General features: G+C 36.2%; 1 protein-coding gene and 1 long non-coding RNA gene across 5 annotated transcripts in view; one reads left to right on the forward strand and one right to left on the reverse strand.

The window, feature by feature from the left end:
* Positions 1-26,634, forward strand: part of LOC113640647 (ephrin type-B receptor 1-B) — a 315,649-nt gene that overhangs the window by 269,773 nt on the left and 19,242 nt on the right. For 2 of the 4 annotated variants that reach the window (XM_027143223.2, XM_027143227.2), the window contains 4 exons: positions 1,584-1,648; positions 15,315-15,500; positions 16,575-16,822; positions 18,561-18,776. In XM_027143223.2, the coding sequence (XP_026999024.1) occupies positions 1,584-1,648; positions 15,315-15,500; positions 16,575-16,822; positions 18,561-18,776 (715 nt within the window). The remainder of the gene's footprint in view (positions 1-1,583; positions 1,649-15,314; positions 15,501-16,574; positions 16,823-18,560; positions 18,777-26,634) is intronic. The other 2 variants (XM_027143225.2, XM_027143228.2) reach the window with 1 other exon arrangement.
* On the reverse strand, positions 24,841-25,631 carry LOC113640649. The gene is made up of 3 exons (XR_007139139.1): positions 25,548-25,631; positions 25,314-25,418; positions 24,841-24,998 (listed from the first exon to the last, which is right to left on the reverse strand). It is a non-coding gene; the product is annotated as an uncharacterized LOC113640649 (long non-coding RNA).

A 26,634-nucleotide genomic window follows, 5' to 3' on the forward strand; every position in this document is an offset into this window, starting at 1 on the left:
TTCAAAACATTTGTTTATATATATATATATATATATATATATATATATATATATATATATATATATATATATATATATATATACTCTTGTACTACAGTATCTACATAAAAATGCTATAAAGAGCATTAAACAGTAATTTTCTATCAAAAAAAAAAAGTTTTATAAGGAAATTAGCCGGTAAGTGTTTGTAAACCAGTTTTCAAGTACTTCTGGAGACTTTGACTGTTGCACTTGCTTCTTATTTTTTTCTTATCAAAGCCCATCTGCCTTCATTATGTTTTTTTTTTTTTCTTGAAAATGTGGTATATTACATAAGGTGCTACTTTCTTTACTGTCATAAAAGCATTTTTCTGTCATGAAATATTTTTTTTTTGTATTACAAAAAGGGAAATATAGTGCATTATAGTACAGTTGTGACATAAAGTTGTGTCCTATATCTGCCTCAAAATATTAGTATGCTGCCAGTCCACCCTTATGTGAATTATATAAAATGTATATTAATCTCTTCCAGAAAAAAAAGAGTTTAATATACATTTTATATACTTCACATAAGGGTGGACTGGCAGCATACTAACATTTTGAGGCAGATATGGGACACAACATTATGTCACAACTGTGCCAAAGTCTAAGGCTCTATATTTCACTTTTTGTAATACAAAAATATTTATTTATTTTTAATAATTTGCTTCATGAGAGAAAAATGCTTGAAAAATGCTTTCTATTAAAGAAAGCAGCACCTTATGTAATATACCACATTTCAGGGAAAAAAAAAAAACATAATGAAGGCAGATGGGCTTTGATAAGAAAAAATAAGAAGCAAGTGCAACAGTCAAAGTGCATCATGACCAAATACACATGCACAGAACAGACCCCCAGATTCAGCTAGTGAAAGTAATTAGATGCATGAGCATGACTATTGTTCCTCTATTAACTGATGATTAAGCAGTTTATCCACCTCATTCAATTGGATAGGCATTTCATTGCAATTGCACTCAATCAGTTTAGTCTATTCCCACTGAGGTACATTTTATGATTATACAATTGAGCTGTCACTCTGGTTATTCACAGATTATTAGACTGCATGTAAACCTGTAAACCTAACCTGGTTGTCATTTTGCTCTATTTCGGTAGAGTTTATTTTCAACTCACATGTGCTGTTTTGAAACCTAGGATCATTCTATCGTTTTGGAAAAACACACCATGAAGAGAAAAAAAAAACAACTGATCCAATCATTTGCAGCTTGCAGGCATGCATTGTGTGTAAGAATAAGGCCGGGCCGAATCAAGTTTATCTGCAACCTGAAAACAATTTTAGCACACGAACAAAAAAATGAAAACAATTAAAGTAAAGGGATACAAAAACAAATTTCTAACATACAAAAGAAAGAAATAAAGCTTTAGTAATCTGTGGACAGTGAGGCTCAAGTATCTTAGGTATGAAATGGTGTATTCTATTGAAAGTGTGATTTAGTTCAAGCAGTTGAAACAGTGCTTTTGAAATGAGTAGCTGCACTTGCTTTTTATCTTAGATGTCAATCAATTTTTTTCATCTCTCTCTCTCTTTCTCTCTTTCTCTCACACAGAAAACGAGCTTACAGTAAGGAAGCAGTGTACAGTGACAAGCTTCAGCACTACAGTACAGGAAGGGGTGAGGATTATTACATTTCTCCATCAGTGCACACAAAAGACACCCTTCATTCGTCAGTCTCGTTGCCTCCACTTCCACATGGCTATGATGGACAGGTTTCAGTTATAATCACCATCTCACGAGCCAGGCACTGACAACCGTACTGCTTTTTCTTGAAGGGAATGAGGGGAAAAAAAGGAAAGACAGAGCGCAGGATGAGGGCTGGAAAGTATGTAGTGGTACAGTAAGAAGCAGAAGAGTAGAGAAAGGGATTATTTTAGGGCCATGCATTTTGTAAGAAAGTTAAACTGAAAATCTTTTCTCGTGAACAGATATTGGGTTCAACAAACACACCCTAACCTTAACCTACAATGAATACAGAGTAGATTTTTTACTTTACCTTGTAACCAGTTTACTATTTATTATATAACTTAACTCATATTTTGCACTGTTCACTGTTCCCATCACAGCACACTACAGACAACACACTAAATCACTAAAGACAATCTACAGATACGATTAATCTTACAACACATGTCTTTGGACTGGGGAAGGAAACCCACAGTATGCATTTGGTTTTATGTCTATGAACTAGGTTTAAAAATGTCAGGTAATGTATATCTAAGGGGTTTTTACACCTAAATGCCCTCCGAAACAGTTTCTAGACGGATATAAATCCGATCGTTCAAATCACTTCAGGAGGTGGTCTGGAACGCATTTCAGATGAAACTGGACAGGTGTAAATGCATGTGGTTGTTCAAGCCACATACGCCAGCGCTATACTACTCCCAAACAGAAATCAAACAAATATGTTTTCCCACCAGTGCTGGCTCCGATCTGTCACCCAGGTGTCTCATTTGCTCTTAAAATTCAGCAAACAGTAAATGCTGTTTTTTGTAGCAACCGCATACACCAAAGTGTGTTCCATTTCAATTACCCGGGAAATTAGGTAAAATATATTAGCATTTATGTGGCCTAATGTAAATGGAACAGTTTTAACAAATCAGATAGCTATTGGATCAGAGAGAACACATGAATTGACCAGGTGTAAAAAGGCCCAAAGTCTATGGACATCTGAACATATGTTGTTCTCCCCCAAACCATTGCCGATTTTGCCGATGCAAATTTGTCCAGAATGTCTTTGTATTTTGTAGCATTATAATTTCTCTTTACTGTGTGGAACCCAAACCTGTTCCAGCGTGACTTTGCCCCTGTGTACGAAACAAGCTCTTTATCGTAGCTAGACATCGTTGCAATTGTACTCTTCTCTGTCCCTTTGGAACTGCAGTAACCAAGTTCTCTGAAAACAGTTAGGGTACCCAGACGTTGTGGCCAAATCTGTACACGAGGGTGCTTGAAAAAGAGCTCAGGATGATTTTACAGCACAGTTGTGTAAATGTCATCTTTGTCCTGTGACACCCTGCATGGGTTGCTGAGGTCCATGGTAGAAGATGTCCCTGTTTTGACAGCTTTGTGCTGTGTAGTCAAACTGCCTATTCAGTGTGTTGTGCACTTTCATGGCCTCACAATAAGACTGGTGATCTTTCTGTCACTTTAGCTATTTCTGGTACTGATACACCCACAGAGGAAGAAAGAAAGAGAGAGAGAGAGAGAGAGAGAGAGAGAGAGAGAGAGAGAGAGAGAGAGAGAGAGAGAGAGAGAGAGAGACTTATATTGACTTTTTACAATCCTTTATAAGTCACATATAAGATTGAATCAATAAATTAAAAAATTAATATAAAAATAATAAAAAAATAAGATTTTTTTAAGATTAAGAGTTCTTTTTTTCTGTAACAGTGCACAGAGCATTTACACAACACCAGACTTCTTTAAACATATTTAATTTGTTCAAACTTTTGTAAGAATTCAAATCAATAAAAATTCTTGATTTAATCAGCCTGTTTAAAATCATTTTGGCATCAATGTAAGTGTTTTATGCAATTTAGTTTTTTCGGCTCTGATATAATGCCATTTTAGCCTAACCAAAGATTAAATTGAGGAGTTTGTTCCTGAACATGTGTCTCCTGACATATTTAAAAATCAAGAATAAAAATCAACATTTGAAGATCTTAAAATGCTCCGTAAAAACACAAACAATGATTGTAATCTGAAACGGTGAGTAAAAGCATGAAAAACAGTTTCTCCCTGTGAACATAATGGACAGTCAGTCATGTGCAACACCATTGTTTAATAAACAATAATACAGTTCACAGGGATGATAGCATATAAAATCCTCCATTGAAGGTTGGCCTTTTTTGGTTAACGGTGGTTTGTACAGTGACCTCCACTCTGGTTTAATATCATCATTAAAATCAAGTACACTTCTCCATGGGGTGTCTACCTTCCCACACAGTTTTTTTCTTATTTAAAACCTTAACACAGACTCCAAAGAGCAGCTTTCCTGACACTGTCCAAAGTCCATCTCACCCTCAACCCCAGCACTCCAGGAGGGTACCCTCAGACCCATCTATGTCGGGAGCGATGTTTATCTAGGGAAAGGGTCCCTCCTCTGCAGGACCAGTCTCTGTATGCTTATAGTTCATCAGCCAAAACAGGCTCCTCTGATGTTAGGGAGGACCTCCACTGGTTAAAAGCTGATTGAAAACACACAGAGATAGCAGTCCCGTACATGCTGCCAGGTTCTTTGCTTTTGACAGGTCCACTTCCCTGATGATCACCAGCCATCAGAGTGTCACGATGCCTGAGGAGGTGAGAGTCCTGGATAGTGCAGGGATGGTAACACTGGAGATGTCCATATGCCCACCATACACCAGGGGCTCCTCCAGCAGACAGTGTAATGTTCCACATTGTTTATGTTTCCTAAAAAAGTTCCAGATTTGCAGATTACAAACTTGTAAACCAGAAACGTCCAGCATTTAGTGTCCATTAAAAACATGTCCTGTCATGCCTCAGACCACAATCTGTGTATAATAATCCACTGGCTGCTGCTCTCCATACTAAGTCTCTAGGTCCAGTGAGGAAACTCACAATGAACTGATGGTGGAAAGCTGCAGCCCTGCTGGCTAGCTGGACCAGCCCTTGCCCAACTTCTTACATGGGCAAATGGAGGATGCTCTGAGGAATCCAGTGTAGACCATCCCAGAAGAAGTCCACTATAAAGGACCGGATGGTCATTAGAAGGATTGGCAGTGGATCCACGCATGCCAGCTTGTGCCAAAGGGATGACACGCAAGGTTCTTGATGACCAGCGTTTGCCCTCTGCAGGACATCCTTGGAACCAACAGCTTCCACCTGCTCAGTCTGCCCTTCATATCCTCTACAATGCCTTACCAGTTTTTATATAAATACTCATTGTTACCAAGGTATTCACCTAAGTATTTAAAACCTCCTCTCTCAAAACCTCCACACTAAACACCCTGGTAGTGTAGGATGCCCAGCTCCCCACTCCTCAACTAAACTGGCTTCCCTTGACCTTAGCAAAAGATAAAATTTGAAAGTCATTTAAAATGTCATAATGACTAATTCATCTGCATATGCTGAGAGACATATACGGACATTTGCATGTGGAATATAAAAAACAGAAAAATTACTTCTCAGTTTAGATAAAAGAGGTTCAATTGCAGTAGTATACAACATGCCTGATAGAGAACAGCCTTTATGTATACCACTGTAAACTCTAAACGGGGCACATAAACCACTGTTAACCTTAAATACACTATCAATTTCACTGTGCAACACCTTGATCATCTATAAAACCTGAGTTGAACCTGAAGGTTTCCAGGACCTTTCACAAATATGTATGTTCAACCCAGTCAAATGCCTTTTTCTGATCTACAAAAAAAAAAACAGACTAGTCTTTAAGCCCATAACCTAGAGACATCCAAAATGTCACAAAATATCTTTTCTGTCCATTCTTTTGCTCTAAACTGAAGAAGAACTTGGAAGGAGCACCTATCTCTGTCACACACCTATCTCTGACACACTCTGTCCAGTTCTTGGCCTGAACAAGATGCCCTGTTTTGCCAAAGTAACAGCATTTCATATCTGCATGTGAAGATACAAAGATGCTGTAATCAAAACCATTGATGATGAATTTAAAAACAGCAAAGAATTTGCTGTTCTTTACTTTCCTTGAAAAAACATTAAAGCCACACTCTGTGTTTAACAAGTGGGGGACTTACAGCCAAGGGGGAGTCCACTCATCATCTGTGCTCTTAGGCCCACTGCGCATGCGGATAAAGAGAGAGAGAAAGAGGGGGAGAGAGAAAGAGAGCGAGAGAGAGTGAGTGAGAGAGAGAGAGAGAGAGAGAGAGAGAGAGAGAGAGATTGAGAGAGAGAGAGAGAGAGAGAGAGAGAGAGAGAGAGAGAGAGAGAGAGAGAGAGAGAGAGAGAGAGAGAGAGAGAGAGAGAGAGAGAGAGATTGAGAGAGACGAGAGAGAGGGAGAGAGGGAGAGAGGGTGAGAGAGACATGGAAAAAGTATTCGAGGGCAGAGCTTGACCTGACTGATACTGTCCCAGATGGACACCTCACACATACACATACACACACACACTGTTAAATGTAAATGGATGATGATGTGTGAGCACTTCCTTTATCACTCCAGATGTTGCAGGTTGACAGGTCTTCACAGACAGTGCATTTGGGCAATACAACAGATTGTGAGTTGCAGCACCATCAGTCCTGCTAGTTATACACACTTGATCAGATTCTTACAAGCGCGCGCACACACACACACACACACACACACACACACACACACACACACACACACACACACACACACACACACTCACACACACACACGACTTTCTTTACCTGTATCTGTATTCAGATTGAAGCTAAACCACATCTGAATGAAATCATCAAATGAAACACTTACCAGCTCTGTAATAATTTCACCTTCTTATTTTCCATCCACACACTTGCTAAAATACTAAAGTCAAGCTAATCATTCAACTAGAAGTTATTCAAGGATAAAAAAAACCTTTCCATCAAATCTAATGTATGCCCTTGGCAGTAGAGGAACTTAAATTGAAATTAATGTGGAGGGGAAATGAACATCTGTAATAAAATGGAAATAAGATTCCTTGTAAAATATTGATTTAAAGCCATCGTCTGCTGGTCTCAGTGTGATGGTTGGTAATGTAAAATACCCATAATGCACTTTTGCTCCATAAGGAATGACAGTTTAATAACTGAAAATATAGTCTCATGGTGTACCTGGGAAAGCAGAGTGGAATATCCAATTTAAATGGCATTTATGAACTCAGCCATATTCCACACAGAACATAGAATTATTAATTCTAAACTGATTTTAGTTTATACAAAAATTCTCAGGGTCCTCATAAGCTCGCTAGGAACTTTTATAGAAAATTAAAGCACCTTATCTAGCTAAGCTGAGAATATTAGGTCACTTATATCTAGCATTATTAAATGATGTTAACTGTTTTATTAATGCTTCTTTGCAGGTTTTTATATGGCTTTCATGTCTCATGACAGAAATGTAGAATTAACAGACATAAATAAGGAGGCTAAGCAAATTGTGTTAAAACAAAGGAAAGAAAGGTTATAAAAAGGAAACTGCATATTAGAGCTTCCTATTTCACACTTAGAATAGTAGGGAATGCAGGGTTATCTAGTCACATTTCACATTGCTCATACTTTACATGTGGCTAGCAATTAATTTTGACTAATAATCAGACCTTTCACACTGTCCATTCCTAAACGTGTCATCAACTATGATTAGATAAATACAGAAAGTGATCTCTTTAAATAACGGCTTGTCTCCCGCTTTCGAATCAGGTCTGTTGTTCTGTACCCGAGCAGATATTATCTTACACAACTTTCTAATCTTTTTTTTTTTGGACTTTATTTTTGTCATGTAATTAATAAGGCATTCATTTATATCCAAATTCTGCTCACTTTTCAGGGTCGTATATATTCCCCCTCAATGTGGCACACACTTTTATGAAGTTCAGCATTTTGCTGCATGATGCAACCTATTCGTTTTTTATTAAGTGTACATTATGGTTTTTACAGGATAATTGGGTGTCTTTTGCTTCGTTCACACTGTACATGTTTGGCACTACAATGGGTAAAAAGCAATACTAACCCTACTTCTAAATTACAAACTAGAAATGATCCTTCATCCAGGGTTAGAAGCATGGTTTAGAAAAATTGTAACAAACGATTTCAGCAAATTTGTGATATCGATCAGCTTAATTCCTTTGTACAAAGGTCCGTTCTTCCTTGAGGTTTACTGATGCATGTGATGTACAGTATGCAGGATTTATACAAATGTGTAGTCCAGGTCCTCTTAAATTGTAATCAGTCATTAAGTCAAAAGAAGGGAATATGAAAGTTTTCATGTAAATATTTTACTTGGAAAAAGTGTAATATTAGAAAAATAGTACAAACTGTAGCATTTTTTTTTCTAGTGGTCTCAGTCTTTTGGACCACATTGAACACTGTATGAAGCAACCAAAAAAGAGGACTATGCAGTGATTAAAAACCCTAAAATGATTGCAAGTGCGAGCGATGGATGAGCAAACAGCCATAAATTAGGCATATACAAATTGACAGAGGACGAGATCAAGGTCAGGTTTGCAAAAACAGCTTAGTAAAATTGCAGACAAGGTGCTGGATCGAAGTACACCATAACTCTAGAAATGTACACTATATTTTTCCAAAAGAAATTTCTTTGATTTATTATTTAATGATAGTGGTGGAAAGCACTTTCTAACACACCAGTCAGAAATCTCACATACAGAGTTCAACTGGGGTTCAGATCTGCTGAAGGTGATGACTATAGCGTATAATTTATATGGTTTTCATCCTCAGTAAACACTTCAGTGCCTTTAGATGTAAAGCAGGATTTTCCTGGAAGAGACTACTCCCATCAGAACAGAAATGTTTCATCGTATAGTAAAGGCAATCAGACAGAATAACTTTGTATTGATTGGCAGTGACTGTTCCCAGCAAATAAGGACCCACAATATAACACAGCTCCTTCAGTTTAGCCTGTATTGTTCTGCTGATATACACCACATGCACTTGCACACTTCTCAAGAATATGTTGCAGGATGACTCATCTGACCATCATCCCCTCACCACATGCTTGTAAATTTTGCACCACTGTATCCCAAATATATCGCAGCATGACCACTCACTAAGTAGTTTTGAGCTTTCAGCAACAATTTTCAGCTGTGTTTACTGCTGTCAGTTCCACAGAAAATTTAAATGAAGACATCAACATAAAAATAAGTGTTCATTTTGAAATACAGCCAGATCTTTATGAATAAAGCTCCTTCCATCAGTGCATCAGTAACGGGTCAAAGAAGTCACTTAGATCTTTGTCACTTAGATTTTTAGACGTCACTTAGATTTTTGTGCATGCAATAGGATGCTTATTGCGTGATTGGAAATATCTGCACTGTTCTCAGCTGATTCTCAGCTCAATAATTCAGGCTTTTGCCTTAAATTTTAACCATCTGTACTTATATGTATTTAATTAAAATATTCCTTTATTTCTGTGTACAGATTCCAAAATGTTTTATTATTATTATTATTATTATTATTATTATTATTATTATTATTATTATTATTATTATTATTATTATTGGTGGTGGTAGTAGTAGTATTAGTAGTAGTAGGAGTAGCAGTGGTGGGAGTAGGAATAAGAGTAGAAGATGTATTAGTACGACTTTTAGTGCGTCTATTAGATGTTTACAATTACATAGTAACTATTAGCCAATAAAGTACAGATTGTTCTGTCCAGGTCAGATATTTGGGTTTCTATGTAATGAATGAGAAATGTTATACAAATGGATAATGTAATTTTCTTATTTAGGCCAATGTTTCCAATGTTTAATCTTAGTCTACTGGATTAAAAGTAAACTGATGAGAATACACAGCCCATAACATGACTCGGAGATAGGTAACTGATTAATTAGTATTGCATTTAAGCTAAATTAGATAGTGTTTGTTTGTGTTAACTATAATTAACAAAAATAGAAACATTCTTTTAGCTTAGATTGTAGATCAATGAGAAATCAGCATTCTGTTAATGATGTTAGTTGCACTTTAGAACTAATTATGTAACATATGGCTGCTGATGTATTTTAACTTGGACTTAATATGTCAGGCTGCATCTTATGCTAAGTTCAGTTAGGATGAATAACACAGTATGTATGGTTTGAGATATTTGTACCAATAAGATAGCAAATAACAATGGAAACAGCAATTGCACATGAAACAAAGACGTATTATGTTTTAAAGTAGAGCAGAAATTGCTAGCCCAGGTATCTGGGACAAGTAGATCCTATCTGCTATCTCTGGAGATCTGTTCACTGTTCATTCACGGTTTCCAGTGTAAACAAACAGGTTCAGTAAGCTGTTGATATAGCTGTCAAACAAACTGTTTTAACACATTAAACAGATAAAAATCTAAAGTTACAGTATGAGCGGATAATCATGCACTAATACCTGAATTAGCACTAATGATAAGTTAAGGCATGAACTAATCACAAGCTAATGAAGAGCTATCTTTAATTATGACATGAGCCTTCTGAATTCATACATGAATAGCAGCCACCTTAAGTACATTTAGAGCATGGTTGTTAGTTAATGTATTAATTAACACATAGTTAATAGAACTAAAAAAACATGCTCTAACTCAACCATGCTTTAACTCATTATTAGTTCATAGTCAAGTAAGTATTAATTCAGGTATTACTCTATGATTATTCATGTACTATTAGTGTAAAGTGTAAGCACTTTAGTCCCAACTGATATGTTTGTTTGAAATATAAACTGATTCATATATTTCTTAGTGATATAAAAACACCTCAATGATGTGGTGCTCTCTTCCAAATCCCACTATCTGCTCCACAGTATACACAAACTGATGGCAAGTTCTGGCTGTTAGTTAGGGTATTGTTATGCATTAATTAGCTTGAATAGGTGCTAGGCATTGAGATGTCGGCATAATATAGTGAACATAATACAGTTCAGTGAAGCACGGAAACTTTTATATAAGTGTTGGCCAACACACTGTCAGCGATGCGGGGATAAAAACAGACCCAAATGACGGATAGCTAAAAAAAAAGGATTTATTAAACAAAACCAAACACAGACAAAACAAAAGACAACAAAAGACAAGACAAAAGACAATGATTCTAAGCACATTTAAATACTTAATACAATTAGACACATAAGGGACAGGTGTGCAGACAAGGGTGGGACAGACACGTGAACGTAAACAAAAAGCACATGGCCAAAGTCCGCGCTAGATCCTGACACACACAGGCATCTTGAATCTCATTTTTCAGCATTTATACACTCATCCAAGAGCTTTTATCACAGAGCTTTTATTAAATTTTATCACATTTTTATACAACTCAGGGTTAAGGACCTTGCTCAGGGGCCCAGTAATGACATCTTGGTGGACCCAGGAGTAAAACTCACAACCTTTCAATCAGTAGACAAACATCTTAACCACTAGGCTACCACATCCCCATTTGAACAATTAAAAAATATATTTTAAACAATTGTGAACAGAAGATAAAAGTAGTATGACTTATTATAATATTATTATAACTCTAGCCTGATTGTTAACAAAAGTCTTTATGCCATTTTGTAGCCATGAGGCTTTAACACCAGAAGCATTATTTGTAGAGGATAAAGACTTTGGCGGGCAAAGTTGCATAGTGGTTAATATGTTTGCCTTACAACTCTGGGGGATGGGGTTTTAATTCTTGCCTCCACCCTGTGTGCATTCATTTGTTCTCCCCATGCTTAGGCAGTAACCTCCCCCAGTCCAAATACATATGCTGTGTTTTGAATGGCATCTCTATATTGTCCAAAGTGTGTGCACATTTGTGCCTTGCCATGAGTTGGCACCCCGTCCAGAGTGTCATCTGCTTTGTGCCACAAGTCCCTTGTTATAGACTCCTGTGAATCTGTGAAGGATGAGCAATATAGAAAATGAATGGATAGAGACTATGACTATATAAAGTTGCCAGTCTCAGCAATTTAAATAATAATCACATAAGCTTTTCAGTTAAATTAAAATAGTGGCATTTTTTAGCCTAGATAATTGGCCTTCTGGGCAATCACAGACACATGACTAGGTAAGTCCTAATAAATGTATGATTTGTTCATCATTATCATGAAACATATTTTCTCTATAATTTCTAAAATACACCACAGATTTCAAACACACAGTCAATTGAAGCAAAATATTTTTGATTGAATGAGCACTGAAGTCTTTGCATTCTGAAAAGAAAAATGCAGTTGCCAAAATCTACATTATTTTAGAAAAATAATCCCTGACAGCTTCTTTTGGGTTCCCAGGGGAACAGTCTACATAGTAGTCTTTTTTTTTCTTATGTAATATTGCTTTCTATTCCTGTGTCTCTATTTCTGTGTCATGTGGGACAAGCAGGTTATAACACAGCACAGAACGTGTGACCAGATGAGAATTGAATATTAATGTTCATATTTATATCTTCATCTATCATTCAGAAGCTAGTTTAATATAAAGAATTCCACTTGAGGAATAAACTCTGATTACTGCTTTAATTATCAATATCTATGGATCCCAAGCCACCGGTTTTATGTGTAGTTATGTGTATGTGTATTGGATCAGATTTGCAGTATGTGTTTTCTGAATTGGTCACCAGCAATCACATTTGTTGTTGTAGTTTTTGTATTAAAGAGACATCATGAATGCGCTGTTTTCTTATCCTTCGTACTTGCCTTGTGAAATCATTCTCAAACTCCTCCTTTCATGCTTTGTAAGATGGAAAGGAGAATGTGTAGCTTGGAATAATGCAATCTTGGTGCCCTTCATAAATGCAGGGAAAGTGATTACCCTGATATCTCTTCAGAATGATAGTGGGAGAGTGTAGCCTGATTTCAAAAGAGGCTAAAGAGAGTGTGTCGTTTTGGATGCCATTTTAAGATGGCACAGAGAGTTTGTAATCATGGATCACCTCATAACATGGTACACTCTCAGAAAAGAAAAGGATTTCTCAAAGGTTGAACTTCTGTTCTAATAAAGAGTTGTTTTGAGGAACAAAATGCAATTTAAGGAACCTTTATGAGTTCTAAAAACAGAAGAAAAGCTAAGGGTTAGCCACCCAGTTAGTCATCCATCCATCCATATTCCGAACCAATTATCCTAAGCAGGGTTGCAGGGACTCTAGAGCCTATACTGTACTGTACCAGTGGCCTCCCCACACAATGTGGTGGCACCAGTCCCAGTCCATCTCTGTGTATGATCACCCAACACACACTCACACCCATTCACACAGAGATGCCAGTCAGCCTTTAGTTTTACCCAGAGAAAACCTCTGAAAAATATCAGTGAACTCTTTTTAGAAACCTTATTTTCCATCATTCAAATCCCTGTAAATGAGATTTGGGTATAGAAATAATCAGAATTGGATTAGTGCACTATAAAACTATGATTTGTATTAGAGTTTCAAATACTGACAGACTTGCTGTTCACAAAATTAATCAAAACCTTCAAGTTAAGTTTATTTGTAAACCATGTTTGCTAGAAAATCAAATAATTATGATAAGAATTTTTGAGCAGAGCAGAAAAAACCTTCAGTGTCACCAGTAGGCTTTATTGGATACTATAGAATTTTTCCTATAGAAGGGTTACATGGTCTGCATATTAGATTTGGCACAGGTTTTATGCCAGATGCCCTTCCTAACACAACCCTCCCACGGGTGAGCTCCTTGCCTGGGAATCAAACCCGGGCCAAGGCAATGAGAGCATGGGATCCTTCCTCTGGACCACCTGGGGGCTTTTGAAGCCTATAGAATAAAAATGGGTTTTTAAACTTGATTTAGTAGCAATAGAAGAGGCAGACCTAATGTTAATGGGGATTCTGTTCCAGTTTGTGTGTGAACCAACTGAAAAAGCCTTATCTCTATCAGACTATAAATGTTGGAGATTAAGATTTTAGTTTGATAACCTTCAGACCAATCAGATTCAAGAAAACAGCAGTGCTATGGTTTAAATACTCCTTTTGTTTTCTCAAACATTGAAGGTGTAGCTGGAGTTTAATAGTGAATATCTGGAAGTAGAATGAAATACCAATGAGTATATAAGGGCATAAGATTGTTTGGACACAAAAACCATCTTGTTTGTTGTTATTTAGCTTGATTATAGTCTGATTTGTCCACCAATGATGAACATAAAAATGATGTAGTTCTGCTCCAAAGCATCAACACTTCAGTAAAATAATAGCCAAGAAATGCAGCCATTAAAGAAAGAAAAACAATGCAAATTTTACAATTTCTGATATCATTCCATTCCCATAATTTAGCACTTACATCCTTAAGACAAGTGACCCTCAACATACTGTTCCTTCTCCTGTTTAGCCTTCAGATGGCATTAAATAAGAGTAACACGGATACGCACAGGCACACATGTGAATGGTAATGATAGCACACCCAGCTGCAGCCATTTCAGGCATAAAGAGCAGTTTGGTAGAGTGTTGGCTTTATCTGTTTACCAGGTCCTGTGGGGCAGAGCTGCACAGGAAAATTGGATTTGACACTATCAAAAACGCAGAGAGAGGGAGTGTAAAAGAGGGAGAGGGAGAGGGAGAGATCGTGGAGGAGAGAAATGTCAGGAGAGAAATGAGAGCAATGCTGGCTGAATTTTCAGTTAGCCACAGTCTAGCCTCATTGCCACCATCTGCTGCATACAGTGTTCACACTGATAGTCTACAGAGTTATCAGTTTATTAGGTATGAGAAAGGTGTGTTTTTTTTTTGTACACTTTCCTGAATGGTATCTATTTGCATAGAGGATTCTGTATATTTGCGATTTACAATGGTCATTTTACTGTTGTGACAATTATCCATCAAATGAATGTCACAGCACTATTTAGACTTTTGTGACACTCATCCAACCAGTTCCACTCTCTAGATCTTTGGCAATTGCAATCATTTTCATTATCTTTCTGCAAACAAGAGATTACAGTATTTTCTGTCCAAAGAGATGTTCAGTGATGCAACATGGAAAAGGCTCTAAACTAGTTCATGTTTCCTCATAATAATCTTAAGAATTTCTTTTTATATTTGTTGGAAAATTTCATTGCACAGTTACACAAGTAGCCTTCTGCATTTTTTGTTTTGAACAAAAATGTCAAGAACTTAGTTAAGAACTTTAGTGTACATGATAATTCGACCCTGCATCTGAATGTGTTTGGCTGGTTTCCTTTTAATAATTTTATAAATATTATATTTTATTATATATATTTATAATATATTATATATTCTACCTTTATAGTGACTATTATACTATTCAACATTTTTTTCTTCACTCACATATATATATTTATACTGGAGTTATTTAAACATTTTATGATCTAAATCAGTGTTTTTTAAACCTGTCCTCATGGGCCACTTTTTATTTGGTCCCTGTGCATTTTAATCAGCATTTTAACTTTTTTGAATGGTTGCTTCAGTTAAGTGTGTAAAGCAACAGCCAGGGGATTATCTGTGTAGTCCTAAAAACTTGGTAGAAAAACACTGCTCTATAATATTTGTCTTAGCTAAAGTCTTTAAAATGAATTGAATGATTTTTGCAGAACAAAAACATCTGGTATATAGAAGCATTAGATGAAGCACAAAGTGGCAGACTGACTGAGTCTGGGTGTCTCTGTGATATGCCAGTGATGTATGGACTTTTGAACTGTTCTAGAACTTTCTTTGAGGCCAGATCTCTCTAACTGCCACTCCCCCATGGGCTGCCCAACCCTGCCAGGCTCACCAGGGATGAAGATCTACATTGATCCGTTTACCTACGAGGACCCCAATGAGGCCGTGCGTGAATTTGCCAAGGAGATTGATGTCTCCACTGTCAAAATCGAGGAAGTCATCGGAGCAGGTGAGATGATTACTTTGTTTGTGTAGAAATAGATGCAGTCAATTCTAAAGGGATAACACCTTTGAATAGGAAGCTGTTTCTAATGAGATGACAAGGGCCCTACAGAATTTGGATAATTAATTAATTAAATGTTCACCTTTTAACCAATGCCACTAATGTAATTGTAAGTTGAACTGTGAGATATGCTTCATTCAATGCCTCCTGTGTTGAGGGTAGCAGCGATCACAATGAGATTTCTGAGAAACAATAAACAGTTGATTACTTTTTAAATTACTGGTTGACTTTAAAAATGTAGTAGTTGGAAACCCCTTAATATGTACTGATCATTTGAGAAAGATGACTTTTTAAGATGAATCAATGTAAACTGATGTGTAAACTTTGTTTATGCAACTCATGTGCACATGCAACATACTGTAAATTTCATGTGTACCCTCATCTTAGATGTACTCACATGCACAGATTGCTCTATAAGTGAATAATGTTGACTAGAGCATTTTACCAGTATGATTGAAATAGTGAAATTCAAGAGTGATAAGAAACATAAAAGTTTAGTTTTGAGTAAGAGCATTGGGAGGTCATTTGAGAGTTGATTTATCTTGAAAACAAATTGTTTTGCATTAGAGCCACATAAATCTTTGTGTCATGTTATATGTTACACTCTCCCATTCATTTTTACCCCAAATTGAACCTTAGGATACTGAGGTCATTATAGAAAAAAATTCAAATTCAGGATGATAGTTTTTATTGGGAAATCTCATGCAAATTTTCTGTCTTGCTTTATTTGTAGTCTATAGCCATTCTTGTTCAGTCTATAGCAATTCATGCAGAATAAGAAAAGCTACAAATGCATTTTATAGCCATTCTTGTTTTATATGGAAATAAGGTTGATTTGAGTTAATTGCAGATAATAATTGAAGCCTCTTCTTCCACTGCAGAGCACTTGTAGAGATCAGAAAAATATGATAGTCAAATGAAAGTCTTAGATTTCACCAATTTGTCTATCTGTTATTTGTCTCTGATATGCTGTATGTGTCTATGGGTATTAATATATGTGCCTGGATGTCTTCCTTCCAGGTGAGTTTGGAGAGGTGTATAAGGGGCGCCTGAAGTTGCCGGGGAAGCGGGAGATCTATGTGGCCATCAAGACCCTTAAGGCAGGCTATTCTGAGAAGCAGAGACGGGACTTCTTGTCTGAGGCGTCAATCATGGGTCAGTTCGATCACCCCAACATCATCCGCTTAGAAGGCGTTGTCACCAAAAGTCGTCCAGTCATGATCGTCACCGAGTTCATGGAGAACGGAGCCCTGGACTCTTTTCTCAGGGTAAAACTCCAACATGTCATGTTTCCTAAGAAAATAATTGAATACTGTGCTTTCAATTGAATTAATTAAGCAATTAAGAAACTGACTGGTGAAATAAGAATAATTGAAATATGCAACATATACTGTAGACTGTAGCAAACTATATTACTTTTTTATTACTTGACTATGTGCAGTAATATATGTTTCAAATTCATATAAACAGCACTTCTTCCGAAATTAGACAATAATTCAATCAGCTGAATGTTCTATCTTTTATTATTGACTGCAACATCACTCACCTGGAGCATTAATGAAATGGAGACCACTTTCTCATGCTAACAGCACCTTACTCCTCTCCTCTATTCCAAACATCCTAATTCATCCGCCTGTGATTGCCACAGTCAAGCTTTAATAGGCTTTTGAGTTTTATGAGCTTTTGGAGTGTGGGGGGATACACTGCTTAATCAATGTTCAAACCATTTCTTCTCCAATCTTATGGATTGTATTTTTTTTCTTCTGCTTTGATCTGACGGAACTCTTTGAAGTAGGCTTTGCGAGCTACCTCGTCAGAGTAACGTTGCCATCGATTCTTCGGCTGCTCTCCGTTCTTACGTTGGGTTCAAAGCTTTTTTCTCCCATGAGCTTAAGGGAGGAAATGCTGAGTTGAAGGAAAATTTAGCTTTGCTTTTATATGGACAAAATGGCCTGCTGTTGGTTTTATTGCCCACTCACACACACACACACACACACACACACACACACACACACACACACACACACACACACACCGCCTTAGAACATATTTTACACATATTTGTAAATGAAGGGGATTAAAATGAGAAGTCAGATGGGATGTGATTGGACTGGCCAGATTAAATCGATTATATTTAGATAGCTTCTCTACATCTATAGATACTATAGATCTCCTATCTACTATGTTCTCTATTATCCATGATATTCGTGATAATCATTTCTAAGATCTACCAATACCTTTACAGCAAAACTATTAGAGCTGTGCAGTGGATTAAATCAGAAGGTGATATTGATGGAATAATAAGAATGATGTATGCCAAACTGTTACACACACATACTTAAATGCAGATACACAGCTTCAGTTGTAATTTCTGTTTTCATGCCGTGATCATGCTGTTTCCTCCAATTACTAGAGAAAAAACAAACAAACAAGAAAACCAATAAAAAACAACATTTAACTCAGGATTCTGTCATCTATCCTTTTTTGTAATTTGTCATTTTGACAGGGCAGCCTGTGTGTTTTTCTATTTTTTAATTCTTCAGCAGAAATCTTAAGACATTACCGTACATTAACAATGTTGTTTGTGTTCATTACATTCATGACTATATGGCATGATACAGATTTGGAACTGAAAACTACATTCTAAGCCTGAAATCAGCCCCATCCTTACATCTTCACACCATTTAGTGTATTTATCTTACAACCATCGGTGGTGCTGTTGCACTTGGTTCCATCAAAATCAAAATAGTTTGCTATTTTGCAATTAATGTAATGTTGATGCCAAAAATTAAACCTTATTATATTTGTTTAGTCTCTAAAGGTAAGGAGGTGTTAGCCATGCTTGCCCATATTTTCCCAGCTGGATATTTTTTTTCCTGATAATATATATATATATATATATATATATATATATATATATATATATATATATATATATATATATATATATAATGTATATGTTATGTTATGTATCCATGATATGTACTGTTTATATTTTCTTAAAAGCAAAATGACGGCCAGTTCACGGTAATCCAACTGGTGGGAATGATGCGAGGCATATCAGCTGGCATGAAGTACCTGTCTGAGATGAACTACGTTCACCGGGACCTGGCAGCTCGCAACATCCTGGTCAACAGCAACCTGGTGTGTAAAGTGTCTGATTTTGGCTTGTCACGCTACCTGCAAGAGGACACATCTGACCCCACCTACACTAGCTCACTGGTGAGTCTGTTCTCAAATCTCAACCCAGACCTGCATCTTAAACTTCTTTCTACAGTGTAGGCCAAAATCACCCAAATTAGCATTTCGATAAAATTCTTAGCAAAACTAACAAAGATGAGTTGAAGGTTAAAACAAAAGTGCATGCTAAAACGTTTAATATAAAAAAGCACTTTTTTATATTATTAGAATTATATTCAGATATATTTGCTTAAAAGTAAGAAAGTAATATAACACTGTTCAGTTTGTTCAGTTCAGTTCAGTTTGTATTATTTTATTAATTTTATTAATTGTGTATGTACTATTTTATTAATTGTGTGAACAATATTATGTCCACTTTTTTCTCTTTTTCTTCTTCTTTGTGCCTTTCCCTTGTTTATTTTTATTCATTCGTTATGCCACATGTAATTTCTCTCTTTAAATCAAGAATACCTCAATAGAGAGGGAGTAGATCCTCATTGGATTTGAAAGCCAAATTGTAATTATGTGACTTCATTGACATTTCATGGTCTTAATACACCTTATTTGTATGGGCAGGTTTCAAGGATTTTTTTAGTGCCCAGAAGTTGAAAATAGTGACACGTTGCATTTATATAGTGTTTTTTAATAATAGAATCTGGACCACAAAATCCCACCATCCCAGTCCCCTGACTTAAACCCCATTGCAAAGCCTGTTTGGTGAACCATGTCCTTCATCATGGACCTCAAAATTTGAAGGATCTTGAAAGATTCTGTATAGAGGAATGGTCTCAGATCCCGTGTCATATATACTCCAACCTCATCAGGCAGGATGGGAGAAGACTTGGACCTGTTATCTTGGTGGGGTGATAACAGGTCCAGAGAGGTAATAGGCTATAATAATAATAATAATAATAATAATAATAATAATAATAATAATAATAATAATAATAATAATAATAATAATAATAATACATTTTGAAACAGGCTGTGAAATTTGAAAGAAATTTATCAAAAGAAAAGGTCTCAAATCCATAAGCAAAACATGCACTGTGAAATCTGATCAATATGAGTATACTGGAAGTGTGGTGTGAAGGTCTAGTGTGATATCCTGGTGAATTATTATCCCCCTTAGCTACCTAACCCATGAGTGTAGATTTGGTTTGAACATTGTCGGGATGAAGTGTGAATGGGTATGATTCTTGATTTTCTTAACTTATATTTTTTTAAGAAAGTTTATCAAATGATTGCTTCATTAAAGCGAACTGCACAACTGTCACAATGTAATGTCCAGTGTGAAACTATTATTATTATTATTATTATTATTATTATTATTATTATTATTTTATTAATGTTGTTGTTGTTAAGTGATTGTTACATCAGCCTACATTATGAATACCAATTGCAATAACGTATTACCATTTGCTATTTTTAAAATCTATTATTACTTGCACACTTTAACCTACTTTATATAAAAGAGCAGGGGTTTTTTTTACATAACAACAGGTTTTATGCATCAACACAGACTTTGCAGAATGTACAAATGTGTATTTTTCCAGGTCTGTTGTTCAGGCTGATATGTTGATAATGCCTTCTTATTTATTAACCTTCTGACCTTTTGATGTGTGTGTGTGTGTCTGTGTGTGTGCGTGTGTGTGTGAGTGTGCGTGTATGTGTGCGGTTGAGAAAGTATGTGAAGCCTTTCGCATGATGTCTTTGTATTTTGCACGTTGTTAATTAGTTCACTGCCTGTGGCATCTTGGCTTTGCAGGAGAGGGCTGATCGCTATGGCTCTAAACCAATCAGATACAACGTCATGGCGCTGAGCCAATCAGCCAAAGCTGAATCCTTGCTGACTTTGCAAGATTTTGTGCAGCATCTCTACCTCACCTTCAAATTAATCACCTCTTCTTTTTGCCCTCCATTATTTTTTCACATTTCTTCCTATAATTCACTGCAGTCAGCCAATTAGTCTTCTCATACTATAGCTCAAGGCCAGGAGGAACAGGAGATCTTAATTGTATTTCATTAACCTCTTGGATCATATAGAGAAAAGTGGGGTATGGAGGATGGGATTTAATCATGTTATTCTTTTTCATCCTCAATAGGTTTATTCCTCTAGGGTAGAACTGTGTAAATATTCAAATAAATGCTCATACTATAGCTCTTCATAACTTAGACCCCATCCATCCATTCATACATGCATACATCATTCTATCTAACCAACTGATTCAAATCCATTTGTTTAAACATTGGTTTATTTTGTTTAATCTTTTTACTTCTTTTTTTATCAATTCTTTAAATCTATTTTTTTCAACTGTCTGTCCATATATTCTTTCATGGTTCTTCTCATCCATCCATCCATCCATCCATCCATCCATCCATCCATCCATCCATCCATCCATCCATCCATCCATCCATGCATCCATCCATCTGTCCACCCTTTTATTCTATTGTATAGCCATTTCTATTACACTGTTCTTCTCAGTCATCTTTCCACAGTTCATTCAGTTATCCATTCATTTTCCATTTCTCTTCTCACTCCGTAAATGAATTTCTATCTGCTGGTTTTGCAGTCTTTGCACCACTTCACTGTTCTCTTCATCATTCTGCCAAGGTTTTCAAAATTATTCACTTCTCTGTTCAGATTACTTTTCACCACATTGACCTCTAATTTGCAAGCAGTTATCTGTCTTTTATAAGTATTCACATTACTTTAGTCACAAACATTTGCAATTCAATAATGGAGCTTAGTGTGTCAGGGACACAGAGACTATAAAATAGTGCTGTAATTTTCAAAATGCATAAAAAAAAGAAATTATTCTAAAGTGGTTGTCACATTTAAGCATTAAATGGCATCTACTGTAACATACTGTCTAGTACAAGCACACTCCATGTTCTAGTGTCAAGAAATAATAAGGAGTCAGTGCACACAGCATGAAACAGAGCAGTATGTTTTAAAATTTATAACGTAAGCACCATAACACTAAAAAAAAACTTAGACTTTCCTTGTGAAATATCTTTTCTCTCATACAGCTCCTGTTGTTTGTAAGCAAGATGGAGATAATGGAACATAAACAGCAACATTTACATGCAGCAATCTGTTCACGTACATGACAAATGTTCATGTATACATCTTAATTACAATTCAGTAAAACCAATTGTGGCTAGTCTAAATGAAATTCCTATCCAGCCGAATGACTTGGGGAAAGCCTTTTAAAAATCAATTAAAATTAGCCATGTAGCCACTTAAAATACCGATTCTGTCGGGATTGGGTTGAGGGCATTAATAAAACCTGTCTATCTTGTACAATTATTCCCAAGTAATTAAAGGCATTAAGCATCTTGCAATTTCTGTTATTTTCAACAACTACTGCAAATCTAAAATACTGAGTAACTTTACTGCTGTCACAAACGGTTTTTGATGTCCGTTTTAAAAATGACACATTACACGGTATATCCTTAACTTAGTCCAAAAAAAAAAAAAACTGTCATACTCAACAAAACAAGCAGTGTGATTAAAAAAAAAGAATGCACTGACTGGACTCACATGCCTTTCATTGTTATGGTAATGTTGAGAATACAACTTGCGTCCCACATATAATTTCGCATCACCTATAATGTGCATATTTACAGTGACTTGATTATGATGCATATAAACTATGGGTTTGAAATCAGTATGAATTTATTTATAATTAATCAGGTATTCCACATTCTGTATTTGGCTGACACCCTTATCCAGAGCAATTTACATTAATCTCATTTATTCAGGTGAGCAATTGTGGGTTAAGGGCCTTGCTCCGGAGCCCAGGAGCGGCAGCCCTGGGATTCAAACTCATGACTTTCCGATCAGTAATCCAACACCTTGACCACTGAGCTACCACATCCCTCTGTATCTCTCTGGTATTGTGTAAAATCAATAAATAACTAAACAAATAAGTAAACAAGCAAACAAATAATAATAATGCAGATTTTTCACAGCTGTTGAATTGCTGCTAATATAAATTACTATGCCTATTTTACATTATTAAAAGAGCTGCATAGTAATTCTAGACTAGGGAAGCTTTAATTCTCTTCATCAGTCATTTAGTATGGGGTTAGGGTATATACAAACCACTATCAATATTCCATGTTTGTGTTAGAGAAGGCATGTTGAATGTTTTACACAATTTAAACATCAGAATACACTGCAAGGATGACGCACCTGCCACTGTGGGCTCTGATCAAAAAGCATACTCACTAATCCCTAAATTGGCCAAGGAGCTAAGTCTCAGAGGTCTGGCAAACTCTCTGATTGTCAATCACAGCATCAGTAGCCAGTCACAGATATGTGTGAGCTCAAGTATGCAGAAGAAGGTAGATAACATTTTCACACTTCAGAGTGTGTTACAGTGCCTAGTGATGCTGCAACTTCAGCAGCTTACTTCAATATGTGTAAGAAATGAGAAATAACAGATGCATGAGCCAGCATCCCCATCCGCTGGTGACAAAAGAAATGGCAGCTGCTCTAAGATCTCCAAAAAATTGCTGTAGAGATTTATAAAAATGTTCTCCAGGCAGGAGATTTTCTCCATAAGAATAGCTAGATAAATACATTTGTCTAACTTTGTCTTACAGTTGCACATGTGTAAATATGCTTTCCATCCATTCCTTGCATTTTTTTTTCTCTCTTCTTGGTTGGTAGGTCGTTTTATGTATTCATTCATTCACTCACTTAATTACTATTAAAGGCACTCCTGACAGATAGAAATAAATGAGGAAAAGGGATGTAAAAAACAATTGTGTATGTTGGTATCTAGTTATAATCAAAGCACTTTGAAGAAACAATTATTATTATTATTATTATTATTATTATTATTATTATTATTATTATTATTATTATTTTAATAGATTAAAAATTAAATGAACAATATAATAGTTCTATAGTTTCTAAAACTGAAAGGATAAAATAATCATTATTAACAATTTTCAAGTTTTAAATAATCAACTGAAAGATGCCAAATTATTTAGAACTCTGTCTGGTTAAAAACTATTCGTCCTGTTCCAAACACAAGGACAAGTTCTTCAAAAAACGGATAAATCTCTTTAACTCTGTAAACTCACAATGACTGTCAATCCTTAGAGACTTACATTCACTCCAATCCCTTGTAAGTACTTATCCTCCCCTCATCCTACAGTTGCAAAATGTTTCACAGTGGTTACAGAATAACATGGTTTATTATAAAGAATTGAATAATATGCGTAGAGTTTAAAAGAACATAACGTGCAGGGTGAGGTCTGAATAAATGGAAGATTGTTCCCTAGCAGGCATACAGAGGGCCATTTACTCTCATGGGAGAAGTAAGGAGAAGAAGGAAGGAAATTGAAAGGAAGAAAGCAAAGAAAAGGATCTCTCTCACTTTCTCCCTTCTCTCTCTCTCTCTCTCTCTCTCTCTCTCTCTCTCTCTCTCTCTCTCTCTCTCTCTCTCTCTCTCTCTCTCTCTGAATGACAAATGCATTGGTTGGACGATTTGGCAGGTTCCATTATGGTTGTAGATAGTCCAGCATTGTTTCAAATGGAAAATGAAACTATTTACACACAGGTGGGAGCAGAGGATGCAGCCTCTCTCTTCTCCTCTACTCTTAGCTCATCTCCTTTTTCATTTTTCCCCACACTTTTTAGGTATCTGTGTACTAGCACATAAAACACGGCATTTGTACACTGGTTCCACTGTTGTTTGTTTTCCATACATCCATTCATCCATCTGTCCAACACAATGAACATGGCAGGGGACTTAGCGATTGTTATTAAGCCTACAATACATGTCTTTGGACGGGTGGCGGAAACCCAGAGGAAACCCCCTAAGCAAGGGGAGAACATGCAAATGCCACACACAAGCCTCAACTGTGGAGGTATAAGGCAATCAGGTTAACCACTAAGCCTCCAAATGTGTTCTATCGTGAATGTCTATTCATCTCCCGTCATCTATTCAGTAGCCTGCTTACTTATTTTTTTATTTTTTTATTCAAACTTTTTGTGTGGGGGAAAAAAAACAGGCAAACAATAATATATAATTTTTTTTTTAATAAATCATGTCATATTTCTTGTAAAGAGAACATTGATGGACAAACTCATCACTACTTTCCTTACCAGGATAAAGTTCATGTTAAAGGTAATTGACTGACAAAAAGAAGTAGAAAAGTAGAAAACACACACAAGGACTCTGTGGAGTTTAACATGTTCTCCTTGTGTCCTAAACAGCTTATTCAGGGTTCTCCAACGTCCTCCTAAAAAAGAAAAAGGTGCATTAGTTATGCTAATCCATGAACTGGCATCCCTTGGCGTATTCCAACACCCAGAAGTTCCTACGATAGACTTGGACAGCAATGACATTGATAAAAATGTTTACTGATAAATGAGTGAATGAATAAATGAAATTGAATTGCAATAAAAGTAATATTAAGAATTCTTTAAATATTTTATTTTTTAATAATGTTTAGTATGATTCTGATGTCACAGACAAAAATCACACAACCTAAAAAAAAAAATAATAATTCTTGGGTCATGAGTTGAAGCCTGTGGTGTTAATGTGACATGCTCACCAGCAGCCAATTCAGTGCCATTGCAGCCAAGGAAAGTACTGACAGTACTAGCAGTGTCAGAAAGTTTGGATTAAAATCTCAGCATGACTTCAGCTACATGCTGACCTAAAAGCCAGGCATAAAGGACAGAATAGTATAGCAAAACTCAGAAAGGACAGATACAAATATAGTAGTGACAATGGTGAAATACAAAGCTTTAATTATTTATCAAAAAAAAAAAAAGGTTAATCTTACCAGAATACAATGGACGTTCAGTGATGATGTCTATTCCAGAAGGGTGCAACAAATGTTTCTAAACAGGTCATAGAGATAAAATCAAAGTTATTTTCATTAATTGTGATATTCTGTCTCAGAATACAGTGTTTCTAGCAATAATCCCCTAAGCCTGCTACAATCATGTGGTCTACATCCAGTATAAAACACTTACAGAATGTAATTGTACGTGTGAATCCACTTCAGCATTTAAGCATTTGACCACAGAGGTGTGAGCATGGTAAAATAGCACTGTTCCTAATTATAGTAATGAGATCCATGCAAACAGTCGCATGCACACACCCACATGCTGTCTAAAAACTCTTTTATCCAAGCCCTTATAGGGATGGATTGCAGCTCATAATCACATTTATTTAAAATGGGGACTTTCCCAGAATAGAAGAGAAATATGGCTCTTTAACCTGGTTATGAACGACAAGGTCATAATCTAATATTAAAATCCAGAATGGAAATTGGGGAGAAAGGGACAATAAAGGATTAGGGAAGTTAGGTTTAATTTGAGCGATCAGCCTCAGGGCCACTATGAGTGTGTGTGTATGGTGCGTGTGTGTGTGTGTGTGTGTGTGTGTGTGTGTGTGTGTGTGTGTGTGTGTGTGTGTGTGTGTGTGAGAGAGAGAGAGAGAGAGAGAGAGAGAGAGAGGGAGAGAGAGAGAGAGAGAGAGAGAGAGAGAGAGAGAGAGAGAGACAGACAGACAGACAGACAGACAGACAGACAGACAGACAGAGACAGACACAGAGACAGACAGAGAGAGAGAGATGAAGGTTAAGCTGTACTGCAGACACCTCACCAGATCTGGTTATTTTCTTGCTTCTATTATTGCAACACAAATTGGATTGCGATTTAGAATTAAAGCTGAGTGGAGAGATATGAGTAAATTAGATTTGAGCCCATTTGTGTAGTGGAATAATGTCCAGTGGTTAAAATTTATGCCAAACTTAACGTACTCATTTCACATTTATCTACTGTATTTTAATAGGGATTTGATATAAATGTATAATTGTTGCGCTGTCTTCCATTATGATGTGTCATTATTCATTATCATTAGAT

This window comes from Tachysurus fulvidraco, chromosome 22 (assembly GCF_022655615.1).
Source record: "Tachysurus fulvidraco isolate hzauxx_2018 chromosome 22, HZAU_PFXX_2.0, whole genome shotgun sequence".
Classification (NCBI taxonomy): domain Eukaryota; kingdom Metazoa; phylum Chordata; class Actinopteri; order Siluriformes; family Bagridae; genus Tachysurus; species Tachysurus fulvidraco.